This window comes from Trachemys scripta, chromosome 2, assembly GCF_013100865.1.
Source record: "Trachemys scripta elegans isolate TJP31775 chromosome 2, CAS_Tse_1.0, whole genome shotgun sequence".
NCBI classification, from domain to species: domain Eukaryota; kingdom Metazoa; phylum Chordata; order Testudines; family Emydidae; genus Trachemys; species Trachemys scripta.
In genome coordinates this window covers 84,700,115-84,713,740 of record NC_048299.1, presented here as the reverse complement: position 1 = coordinate 84,713,740, position 13,626 = coordinate 84,700,115, and the positions used below count along the sequence as shown (strand labels likewise).

At 40.8% G+C, this 13,626-nt stretch overlaps 1 protein-coding gene across 11 annotated transcripts in view; it reads left to right on the top strand.

Moving 5' to 3' along the window:
- The window catches only part of PDE1C (phosphodiesterase 1C), a 276,106-nt gene that overhangs the window by 238,823 nt on the left and 23,657 nt on the right, over positions 1-13,626 (top strand). For 2 of the 11 annotated variants that reach the window (XM_034761139.1, XM_034761141.1), the window contains one exon: positions 10,462-11,824. The exons of the other annotated variants lie outside the window; for them this stretch is intronic. Coding sequence is in view for 1 of the 2 variants with exons in the window: in XM_034761141.1 (XP_034617032.1) it covers positions 10,462-10,475 (14 nt within the window). In the remaining variant the exon portion in view is untranslated. Of the gene's footprint in view, positions 1-10,461; positions 11,825-13,626 lie in introns of those variants that run through there. 11 annotated transcript variants of the gene reach the window in all.

Below are 13,626 nucleotides of genomic sequence, written 5' to 3'. Positions count from 1 at the left end.
AATAACCCATTTCTCTGTGGACATTCAATGGATTTATAATATGAACAAAAGCAAGCAAAACCTGCAGGGGCAGCTTGTTGCAACTGCCAGCAACTGGACACATTAAGATGTTGAACCTGTCGAAGGAGGAGAGGCAGTGTTTTGGTGGTGGCTCGGATATTGGACCATACTGCAGTGGTCAGGACTCTCGGTGTTGCTGTGGATTATTATAGTGGCTGGTGTATTGTTAAGTACACTTGTGTTACATTGCATATGAAGATAACCTATAAGTAATGTAGTAAGGCCTTCCCCACCCCCACTCCCAGTGTACTAGACAACCCGGACCCAACCTTCTCGGGCCCACTATAATGGGAAGTTTGGAACATTAATTGGAATAGGTGTGGTATGCCCATACAAGAGAAGGTGCAGGGCACGATACTACACAAGGTGCAGTGGGACAAATGGAATATTGACACCTTCCATCTTGATGCCTGTCCCTATCGGGAAATGTGTCACCATATGTCCTGTGCCTTTTCAGGGATACCTGGGCAGGAGGATCCCAAAAGAAAAAGAAAAAAAAGGGGTGGAGTGTTAGGATATGATCAGGCCTGTCTGTAAAGGCCTATACTTTAAGAATTTAGGTATATATTTATTACTTAGCAAGTTATAGAGGTACAAAACAAGAATCAGAATCAGTCTGCCTGTTTATAGGCCTTCGCTCCCTATGGTAGTCTAAGGCCTTGTTCTTAGGCTAAGGCCTTTGGCTAAACAGCAGGGGCAGCCTTAAGCTGGGAAGCGAACGGTCACATCCTCACCAGTCATGCTGAAATAAGGCAGTTTTGGGCTGTTAAAAAGATGATCTGATCTGTCACCTCCAGAGAAAGGGAAGAGCCTAGAAGATTTAAAGAAAATTTAGTTTGATAGCATCCTGTCTGGCAAGAACTCACTTATCTATAGCTGGGGTGTGAAATCCTCATTTCTTTGTTGTTCTATCATTGTAGTCCCCATTTCCCTAAGCAGGAAGAACTGGAAGTGCTAATAAATAAATACAACTATGACATTGTTGGCATCACTGAAACTTGGTGGGATAATGCACATGATTGGAATGTTGGTGTGGATGGGTACAGCTTGCTCAGGAAGGATAGACAGGGGAAAAAGGGAGGAGGTGTTGTCTTATATATTCCAAATGTACACACTTGGACTGAGGTGGAGATGGACATAGGAGACGGAAGTGTTGAGAGTCTCTGGGTTAGGCTAAAAGGGGTAAAAAAACAAGGGTGATGTCAAGCTAGGAGTCTACTACAGGCCACCTAACCAGGTGGAAGAGGTTGGTGAGGCTTTTTTTAAACAACTAACAAAATCATCCAAAGCCCAAGATTTGGTGGTGGTGAGGGACTTCAACTATCCGGATACATGTTGGGAAAATAACACAGCGGGGCACAGACTATCCAACAAATTCTTGGACTGTATTGCAGACAACTTTTTATTTCAGAAGGTTGAAAAAGCTACTTGGGGGAGAAGCTGTTCTAGACTTTAACAAATAGGGAGGAACGCATTGAGAATTTGAAAGTAGAAGGCAGCTGGGGTGAAAGTGATCATGAAATCATAGAGTTTGCAATTCTAAGGAAGGGTAGAAGGGAGTACAGCAAAATAGAGACAATGGATTTCAGGAAGGCGGATTTTGGTAAGCTCAGAGAGCTGATAGGTAAGGTCCCATGGGAATCAAGACTGAGGGGAAAAACAAATGAGGAGAGTTGGCAGTTTTTCAAAGGGACACTATTAAGGGCCCAAAAGCAAGCTATTCCGCTGGTTAGGAAAGATAGAAAATGTGGCAAAAGACCACCTTGGCTTAACCATGAGATCTTGCATGATCTAAAAAATAAAAAGGAGTCATATAAAAAATGGAAACTAGGACAGATTACAAAGGATGAATCTAGGCAAACAACACAGGAATGCAGGGACAAGATTAGAAAGGCAAAGGCACAAAATGAGCTCAAACTAGCTACAGGAATAAAGGGAAACAAGAAGACTTTTTATCAATACATTAGAAGCAAGAGGAAGACCAAAGACAGGATAGGCCCACTGCTCAGTGAAGAAGGAGAAACAGTAACAGGAAACTTGGAAATGGCAGAGATGCTTAATGACTTCTTTGTTTCGGTCTGCACCGAGAAGTCTGAAGGAATGCCTAACATAGTGAATGCTAGTGGAAAGGGGGTAGGTTTAGCAGATAAAATAAAAAAAGAACAAGTTAAAAATCACTTAGAAAAGTTAGATGCCCGCAAGTCACCAGGGCCTGATGAAATGCATCTTAGAATACTCAAGGAACTAATAGAGGAGGTATCTGAGCCTCTAGCTATTCTCTTTGGAAAATCATGGGAGACGGGAGAGTTTCCAGAAGACTGGAAAAGGGCAGATATAGTGCCCATCTATAAAAAGGGAAATAAAAACAACCCAGGAAACTACAGACCAGTTAGTTTAACTTCTGTGCCAGGGAAGATAATGGAGCAAGTAATTAAGGAAATCATCTGTAAACACTTGGAAGGTGATAAGGTGATAGGGAATAGCCAGCATGGATTTATAAAGAACAAATCGTGTCAAACCAATCTAATAGCTTTCTTTGATAGGATAACGAGTCTTGTGGATAAGGGAGAAGCTGTGGATGTGGTATACCTAGACTTTAGTAAGGCATTTGATACGGTCTCGCATGATATTCTTATCGATAAACTAGGCAAATACAATTTAGATGGGGCTACTATAAGGTGGGTGCATAACTGGCTGGGTAACCGTACTCAGAGAGTTGTTATTAATGGTTCCCAATCCTGCTGGAAAGGCATAACAAGTGTGGTTCCGCAGGGGTCTGTTTTGGGACCGTCTCTGTTCAATATCTTTATTAACGACTTAGATATTGGCATAGAAAGTATGCTTATTAAGTTTGCAGATGATACCAAACTGGGAGGGATTGCAACTGCTTTGGAGGACAGGGTCATAATTCAAAATGATCTGGACAAATTGGAGAAATGGTCTGAGGTAAACAGGATGAAGTTTAACAAAGACAAATGCAAAGTGCACCACTTAGGAAGGAAAAATCAGTTTCACACATACAGAATGGGAAGAGACTGTCTAGATGCTATGCAACGGAAGAAGTGAGGTTTTTACCCATGAAAGTTTATGCACAAATAAATCTGTTAGTCTTTAAGGTGCCACCAAACTCCTTGTTGTTTTTTTTCTAGGAAGGAGTATGGCAGAAAGGATCTAGGGGTTATAGTGGACCACAAGCTAAATATGAGTCAACAGTGTGGTGCTGTTGCAAAAAAAGCAAACATGATTCTGGGATGTATTAACAGGTGTGTTGTAAGAAGTCATTCCTCCTCTCTACTCTGCGCTGGTTAGGCCTCAACTGGAGTATTGTGTCCAGTTCTGTGCACCGCATTTCAAGAAAGATGTGGAGAAATTGGAGAGGGTCCAGAGAAGAGCAACAAGAATGATTAAAGGTCTTGAGAACATGACCTATGAAGGAAGGCTGAAGGAATTGGGTTTGTTTAGTTTGGAAAAGAGAAGACTGAGAGGGGACATGATAGCAGTTTTCAGGTATCTAAAAGGGTGTCATAAGGAGGAGGGAGAGAACTTGTTCACCTTAGCCTCTAAGGATAGAACCAGAAACAATGGGTTTAAACTGCAGCAAGGGAGGTCTAGGTTGGACATTAGGAAAAAGTTTCTAACTGTCAGGGTGGTTAAACACTGGAATAAATTGCCTGGGGAGGTTGAGGAATCTCCATCTCTGGAGATATTTAAGAGTAGGTTAGATAAATGTCTATCAGGATGGTCTAGACAGTATTTGGTCCTGGACTTTGGCAGGGGACTGGACTCGATGAGCTCTCGAGGTCCCTTCCAGTCCTAGAATCTATGAATCTATGAATTGTTTGTCCGTATAATCTTTGTCTGGTTCTGTGATTGTTTCTGTCTGCTGTATAATTAATTTTGTTGGGTGTAAACCAATTAAGCTGGTGGGATATAATTGGTTAGATAATCATGTTACAATATGTTAGGATTGGTTAGTTAAATTTCAGTAAAATGATTGGTTAAGATATAGCTAAGCAGAACTCAAGTTTTACTATATAGTCTGCAGTCAATCAGGAAGTAAGAGGGGGGAATTGGAATCATGTTTTGCTAAGGGGGGTAGAATGGGAACTGGGACACAGGCAAGGCTCTGTGGTGTCAGAGCTGGGAAGGGGGACACTGAGGAAGGAAACTGGAATCATTGCTTACTGGAAGTTCACCCCAATAAACATTGAATTGTTTTCTCCTTTGGACTTCGGGTATTGCTGCCCTCTGTTCATGCGAGAAGGACCAGGGAAGTGAGAGGGTGAAGGAATGATCCCTCTAACAACATTCTCCAAACCACCCTAAATAATTCTTCTTTCCTTGATGTTTATGCCCTTCAAATATATTGCAAATGCTACAACCCCAGATCAGACCTGCCTGACATGCAGGTGTCCAAGGGAAGACAGGGCATGAGAACTCCAAACAGCACAGTTCTTGCTTTAACGATGGGATTGTACAAGACCTCAGTTTCTAAGCTGCTTTTGAGGCACTTAATTTCATCCCCGCCTAATGTATCAGAAGGCCAACTTTCTCTCCAGCTGCTTCCTCTTCCTTTGATGCATCTCTTTGAATCCCCCCAGTTCTCTTTGATCCCTTTGGATAGCACTAGCACATTACTAGAGCTGTTCAAATAGCATCTGTCAGATCAAAAATTCAACAAACTTGAGGACTTTTGTGGGGCAGGACGTTGTGATTCATTCCCAGGGGTCGGCAACCTTCAGCACGCGGCCCATCAGGGTAATCCACGAGACATTTTGTTTACATTGACCATCCACAGGCATGGCCCCCTGCAGCTCCCAGTGGCCATGGGAAGGTTGCCAACCCCAGCACTAACCAGTCCTGTTAATTGCAAATGTTTATCCCTGTGTGTAAGTAGTCACAAAATGTTTTGGATGAATAATTTTCAAATTATGGCTTATTCAAAACCTGTTTCTTTAGGTTATTTGCCATTGTGTTGCCAGAGGAGTTGTGGATGCTTAGCATTATTCCCTAGCACCCTTAGCTGACACAAGAAAAGGCAGTGAAGTGCTCTGGAGAGAGTCATGGCTATTCTGCCGTAGGAAGGGTTTTTGTAACGTGATTACTTAGGGAGACAGGAGAGAGAAAAGGGATATGTCCGAGGATGAGGCGTTTTGGTGCTCCAGGTACACTTGGATAGTTTTCTTCCAACATATTCTGCATTCACTAATAGCAGAGATGCAGCATAGAAATCACTTCCATGTCTTTAACTTTTGTAGTTGTTTTCATATAATTGACACAAAATGTTATATTGATAGCATAGCAAATGCTTCTCTCTCTCATGATGACATAATGCTCATCAGAAGCATTACATGGCATGATAGCGAGGGGATAATATTTGTACATTGTAAGTAATTTTTTCCAGAACTGAACTGAATTAGAAGACGGCCACAGTCTAATTAAAAGGAAAATCTTGGTGCAACCTTAACCACAGAATCCCTTTGTTTCTCATAATTATTAAGAAATCTTTATAGTTGTAATGAAATATAGGAGTGATGAAATAATCGAATATATGGAATGGGATTTTAGATATACAATCACACAGAAAGGGAAGAGCGCATGACGGTGTGATGTAGTATATAGATTTTATCAAAAGGGATGGCCACATTACTCACCCAAGACAGCCAAGTAGGTCATCCCAAAAACTGCCTGTGATGGGGTATATCAGACCCTCTGAGGCTCCCTACTGGAGTCCTTGAGGACCTGCCACACCCTGCCCCAGAAAAGGGCAGTGGAGAGGGTCCTCCATTCTGCCTAGAATGGCTATGTGGGACACAGCCAATCAGGGCCCAGAAGGTCAGTATAAGAGGAGCTGCAGGGCTAGAGTAAGTTCCAGTTCCTTGCTGGAGCTATAGGAGTGTGGCTGGTGTGTAGCTGGCTGAGGGAGCTGCAAGTTCTTGGATGAGGTAGTGCTGCCAGAAGCTAGGGAGAGTGAGAAGGAGCCCTGAGCTGGTTGCAGGGACTCCATGAGGACAAGGCCCTGAGGTAAGGGTGGTGATGGCGCAGGGCCGTGGGGAAGTGGCCCAGGGAATTAGAGCAGCAGCATGACTTAGATAAAGGGACACAGCAGACAGCTGCTATCTCTGGGAGGGAGTAGACTTCGTCACCAAGGAGGGAACCCTATCCTGAAGCAGGGACAACTTGAGGAAGATATTACACAGGACACTGGGAGAGACCCCTTTTGTACCCCGGAAAGAATTTTGCTTTGTTTTTGACTCAGCTGGAGGGTTGAGTCACCAAAGACACACCACAGAGAGAGAGAGAGCGCAGACATGAGCACTTGGCCAAGGGCGGGGGGAGGAGAGCGCTCGTGAGAGGTGAATGTGCCCCGTTACACTGCCAATAAAATATTTGTACCACACTACGTTATCATGTGTTCTGTATTTGTAGGGGGGAAATGTTAGAAATGTTTTGGTTTTTAAAATGTCAGGCCCAACTGTGTCATGTAGACACAGCACTTCTTTGGAGGAGGTGTGGAGTTGCATCAACCAAATAGTTGCTCTGGGAGGTACTGTTCCTGGAATAAGCATAATACCTTCCAAACTTCTGGGGAGCAGGCACCCAGCTGGTACAGAGAGAGGCAGAGCTGTCAGATCTTCACAGGCATTAATTACTATGGGTCAGATCCTCAGATGGTGTAAATCGGCATAGCTCCATTGACTTCTGTGGGCTACTCCGATTTATCCCAGCTGAGGATCTGGCTTAATGAGTCACACATAGCAGGCTTAGGTTTTGAATCAGTCTAAACTCTCACCCCAACTCTGAATGACTGCGAGATTCTGTTCCTGTGCCCTACTGGGTAGCAGATTGCTAAAGTTTCAATTAGACAGGCATAATTACTACCAACTGCTTCAAGTTCTAATTTTTGTAAGCTCAAGAACTTGTAGACATTTGTTTAGTCAAAAAGAGGGAGGCGAATAGGGAAGATTAATCACTGGTTTTCTATGATCAGCAACCAGCCTCATAGTTGTAAAGATACATTTATATATTGCTCAGTAGTGTGTATGGTAGTGAAATTGATGTATCGTAGTATATGTGGATTTCAGTAAGTTATTCAAAATAGTCACATAATAAACTTGTAAATAACCAGTTAAACGCATACTAGTTGAAAATACTCTAGTATAAATTATTAGTAATTGCATGTTCTGTTCCAATTTACAATCTAAGACCTCCAAGGGGTACTGTTATAAAGTGGAGTACAACAGGAATCACAGTTAGGAACCAGGTATTTGAATATTTGTGGTAGTGATCACTGGACAGGTCTAAAGTCAGCAATGACAAAATATAAATTTGACAGCAACACTGGAGGGGTGTGCATATACACATACTTATTTGAAATAGATGCCTAGACATTACTTAGTCTTCCCAGATATAGAATGGTATATATTTCTTTTTCTTTTTTAATTATCTGCATTAATATGTGCTAATTTTGCAGTGAAATCAGTTTGGGAATACGGTAGTGAAATGAAAATGAGCCTTAATCATACTCAGGGCTAAAGTCGCGTTAAAATTCCACATTCTGGTAAGGAACCCTTTTTGTACCCAAAGAGAAATCCAGCTAGAAAGCAAATGCATTTTCTGCACCAAAGAGCATCCTTCTGAAAGCAAAACAATTGAACAATTAGAGTTTTTTACTCCATTTTAAGCAAATATAGAACTAGAATTTTCTTGTTGGTACAGCTGGTAATGTGGTGGATGGGAGTGAAAGGCAATCTGTGCTCCATTTGCCCATAGAGAACTTACAAAGTCTGAGGAAAATGTATTTCTTTCCTTTCCATTAGCAGGAAAGGAAGGGATGCTCTTGTGATTAAGGTATGACATAGGAATGGGAGATGGGACACTTGGTTTTACTTGCAGCTCTGTTACAGAACTCACTGTGTGACCATAGCTAAATCATTTAGGGCCTGTTCTTGAGATATGTTGAGCACCTACAGCTGTCATTTACTTGGAGTTATGAGTGCTCAGGATTTCTACAAAAGGATACCGTTAACCACTGGTGCTTCAGTATCTCCTCTTTAATATTGGGCTAATGATATTTCTCACAGGGCTGTTGTGAGGTCATGTTAATGTTTGCAAATCAGGCTGAGTTCCTTAGATGGGAGGCATCAGAGAAGTATAAGTTATTATTTGACATTGTTAGATTTTGTACTTACTAGAGCTGAGAATGTTTAATGAAATTAAAATAAAACCAGTGAAATCCAGAGATTTCAATGTTATAATCATCTTGGCAGATAGGATACCATGTGCAAATTTTTTGGAATCATTGCACCAGTTTACAGATGAACATTATATAATGAAAAATCCATCTGCTGAGTGCACAATAAGAGAATGAGGCAAATCTGTGGGCAGACAGCAGTGATTGTACAGCATTGTGTTCTATGTATTCGGCAGATACAATATTATTCACCTTCGATGTAGTTAAGAAATCAGACCTATGCTGCAAACCCCACCCTCCTTGACCAAATGAAAATCTATCTTCTTTATGGAGACAAACCGGACTGGCTTCAGAACATGGCAGAAAGAGATTTGTGACATAGAGTCGCTTCTGAGGCATGCAGAGAATTATAAATCAAATCAGCGCTACTTGAGATGGGTTTGGTTGGGTAGCATGAACTATCCAACCCCGCAGCAGCAACTAGTTGATATGAGTGGGTGCTAGAACATGGGTGGCTAAGCAGAGGTGCCAAAGATATTCATGGGAACCTAACTGTTTCAGAACTGGTTTAACCCCTTTCTAATCAAAGTACAATTTTCAAGTTTGATAACTTTTCAGGAGGACTGCCTGGGGGGGGAGGAGGGGTTGTTTGCTCTGAATACAGTGTTTTCTTTTTCCTGGAAATAATGAAAAATGCCTCTTGATTTAGCAGAGCGTCTTCCTTGTGGAGATCTATTCAGGGTGAAGATTTGTCTGTGGATATTAGTGAAGTCAATGGAGTTACTGTGTCAGGGATGAATTTAGTCCAATATACTTTACTTTTGAATCTTGGAGATATTATTTGCCAAGCTAGCTATTCTGTCGCTTTTAACTGATCATCTGGAATCTCTGAGATAGCAAGAACAGACAAAGCCACAAATTTTACTATTGAAGACAAATATTAAATTCAAATTTTAAACGGATCTTTGCTTATAGCAAAATACTCTGGAGTACCAATGTATATTTTATCTTTGCCTTGAAAGAACAAGTCTTAAAGGACTTGTTCGAGTGTGTTTTACTTGCCATAAGTTCACAGCACAATAGGTGTACCACTCCTATTGTGTCATGAATAAAGTCAATGTTAACTAGATCCTGATACTGGAAGGTTTTATTTCTCTTCCATTTGCAAACTAGTGATTTCAGTAACATCTTCTTTGGATCTATCTTCATTTGGGCATAAATGTCATGCTGATAAACCCTGATTAACAGATTTATTTGGGCATAAGCTTTTGTGGGTGCATCTGAAGAAGTGAGGTTTTTACCCACGAAAGCTTATGCCCAAATAAATCTGTTAGTCTTTAAGGTGCCACCAGACTCCTTGTTGTTTTTGTAGCTACAGACTAACACGGCTACCCCCTGATACTTGAAACCCTGATTGACCCAGCTATAGTTTGAGTAAGGACAAAACAAGCTTAACCACCCAGCTCTGCCAACACCCCGTAATCATTATGTTCATTGTCTTTGCTTTTCCTGGTCTGTGTATCTTGACCAGAGATTGCAAATATACTGTACTATGTGGTGTTGTGAGCAAATATCTCCTAGAGATTCGAACATGACCACCAAACTCACTCTCACTTGTGATCTGAGCTAATACTTTAAATCCACTATGTCAGACTGGCTTTCCATTTACTGTGAATTCACAAAGTACATGAACTTTATGTGGTTATGCACTGAGCTGCCTTACTACTTGTGACAGAGCCATTTAGAAGAGAGGATCTGTTTTTCGTTTGGAGAGTGTTCTTTTCTTTACCCAAAATACAAGTACAGTGTTGCCCATTTTAGTGTCAAAGAGATGCTGAAATGGCTGGGAAGCAAGGGTGGGTGGAGTGCCCTGTACCAAAAAGACTAATATGACCTACCTGTCAAAACACACTAAGCTCTTGAGCTGATCCCACTGAAACCAATGTTTAAACTTCCATTGGTTAAGGCAGGAAGACAATTGGGTCTGCTTGTGTAGGAAAGAGTGTTACTTTCAAACCAAGTGTGCAAGAGGGTTTAGCTATTGTGCAGTTTATGGTCTTTGTGAGATTACACAAAGCCATGATATCTGGAAGGAATGAGCATGTCTAAACTGATACCTTTTTTCCCTCCTTTCCCAGCTTTACAATCCCTTGACGTGGGGGGGAAAAGGCAGCATTGACACGTTTCTTTTTCTTTTTTTTTTCCAGATACAGAAGAGTAAAAAAAAAAAAAAAATTAAAAAAAGAGACTGCAAATTTCTTTCATCATTTTAGCTGAGCTTCTTCATTCCTCTCCTCCTCCTCCTTCCGCAAAGACCAGTTTCTGGGGAAGGCGTTACACAGCTTTCAAAACAATCCTCCTCCCACTGGCTACTTCACAGTTAATGACTCTGGGGTTTGGGTGTTTTTTTCCTTCACTTTTTTCCCCGTGTGTGTGTGTGTGGTTTCTTTTTTAAAATTTTCTGAGGGTTTTTGTTAACAAAATAATTCCACTTTCTGGACAGGCAAAGCAAATAAACGAGGATCCTCCTCAGAAGCCATTGCTTCCCTATGTTAGAGCCCTAACTTGTGAAAGAGACGCTAAGGTGGTGAAACAGAAAATCGGAATGTGTGGAAAGGGGCTTGAAATTCCTGCCTTTGTACTATTGTTTCCATCTGCTAGGCAGAGAATTTGATACCAGTTTTAGCATCAGTTCAGAGGATTTTGTTCGTGAAGGTGGTGAATTGTTAAATTCGTAAACTTTTCACTAGGACTTAGTACTGTTCCATTGCTTTTCCAGCACTCTGATATTGATTTTTGTTTTTTTATTTATCCGGTGGGCAAATTCATTTAATCTTTGTGCACTTTTCTTATTTTGTTTTAGTAATGACTCACAAATAGGCTGTTTGCTCAGGGCTGTTGCCCACTAAAGCTCTGAGGAATGTACTTTTTGTGTTGTCTTCCATAACTAGTAATTACAATTAATGATATATTTCTCACATCTGTTTCTTAGATACCTGTAACCACTCTTTACCTGACCTAGAAGTACTGAGAGAAGGCAGGCATTAGGAAGTCAGATGGATCAATTCCTCCTTTCATCTTAGTGTGACATTTCTTTTATCACTGATTGAATGGATGGATCAAAGGAAAAGAAAAATATAAGTTTTTAATATAAATAAGTTGGAAAAGTATAAGCAGACAAAGAAAGATTGAAAAAAAAACTATGGTCTAGGTACACCACTGGAGTGAAGTAGGCCCATAAACTTTAAAGGTGAAATGTTCAAAACTAACTAACTCAGGCCCTGATTCAGGAAAGTGTTGCTGTTCATTAAACATGTGCTTAAATGTTGTCCTGGATTAGGGCCCCAAGATGGATCCAGTTCAATATAACTTGATTTCACCTGTCCATGTGAAATTCAACACACACACACACACACACACTTGGTTTTTCATAGTTCGTTTTATCCAGTGTATAGTTTTGCCCTGTTGTTCACATATATAGTTTACTATGAGTTAGACTGCTTTCATGCTACTCTGGAGAATGTGGAAAACATTGGCCTCAGAAGGAAAATAAACTCCATCTGTATTCCATTTCCATGTTCAAAGCACAAAACTTTGTTCTACCACCAGCCTCTATTAGATAGAAGACCCGCAGCTTCTGTTCAAAATGCATATGAACAGGGATGAGCATGTTTAAGATGGCAGTAGGAAATAGTGCCATACTTGTATTAGCCTCACCTAACACTAGCAGCAGTAGGGCTCGTCCAAGTTCAGATTTTGAACATGAACATCCCATAGCTCAGGAATGTTTGTATCCAGGATTTTGGTTCAACCCACTCTGCAAAACTCAGATTCACATCTGAGTTTTTACTTCAGACACCAAAGTTTGAGTTTGTTCAGATATAGGGATTTAGTTGGGGTCCGTCTCATCCTTAGTAAAATATTTTCCCTTGGAGAAATATAAAAATAACTGCTGTTAGCATACATATAGCATTCTCCAGCTGTCTTCTCTATATTGGTTCCTTTAAAGAAAGTAAAGGAACACACAATATTCTAATTCCTTAGAACTGCTTCTGTGACTGCTCCACACTCAGAACCCCCATCAGCTTCAATGGAAGTTTCACACACCTAGAAGCTGTAGAATTTGGCCTATAGGTCCAGATCCACAAAGGTACTAAAGCTCCTACCTTTCGTTAAAATCAATGGAAGCTAGCAGCCTAAATACCTTTGTGGATTGGTGTCTTCGTCTTTATCAAATTCTTTAAAGGGACATTGACAAGATATAAATAATACTGCATTGCTGACCCAGTCCTTACTCCTACTGGGGTTTAACTTGAATACAGTCTGAGCCAGCACATATTTTTTTAGTTTACAGTAACTAAAAATTCCTTAGACTATTAAAACTGAAATAATTTTAAAAATCAAATTGATCTTCAGCTCTTTGTGATGTATTTTTGACAACACACTGCTTTGACAGTGAAACGAGACTACGGTGAGCCATTTCTTGGTTCTCATGCACTAGCACTTTGGTGCAACTTCAGGCTGGAGGTTTAACAGTGAGGGTGACAAACTACCCAGGGAAATGATAGATTCTCCATTTCTTGAGGTTTTGAGATGAAAACTGGATGCCTTTCTGAAAGATATGCTTTAGTCATAGACAAGTTATTGGGCTCAATGTACAGATAACTGGGTGAAACTGAATGGCCTGTGATAAACAGGAGGTCAGACTAGATGTTCTAATGGTCCCTTATGGCCTTATAATCTGTGATATATTCACAGTGGTATATTAACATGTCAAAAATATTTTTAAATTTTAAATAGTTGTGAAATCATTTCTAGGAGACTCTGTGGCCTTTCTAGAAACAAAAAAACTGAAATGTAGATGTTGAGAGACTGCAAAGAGTGGTGTAGATGGAAGAGTCTACCTCTGTGGTTCTGTTTGCAGGTTCAGGTCCTAAACTACTACACTTGATGGTATCTCTCAAATTAACCATCTCACAATAGTATTGTGCTAGTGCTTTGAGAACCAAGAAATTATATCTCCCAGGTGAACTAAACAGCAGTCACAGTGTGCTTATATAACAAATTTGCAGTACTGTCTCTTATTTTATTTCACAAAACTTGTCTGTGAGTGCATGAAACTGAATGAATGGCCTTTACACAATTCAGTTCAATTAAATACATTTCCTCACTGTGTAAAACACGATGAAAAATATCTGTTTTTAATTCTTTACCTTCCATTCAGCTTCTCCCTTCGTGTGAGGGAAACAAAGCTGTAGATGCCTTACTATCTGCTTGTCTATTATAGGGTTACCATATTTTGAGTGTCCAAAAGGAGGACACTCCATGGGGTCCCGGCCCCACCCCCGCCCCAACTCCGCCCCCTCCCCTGC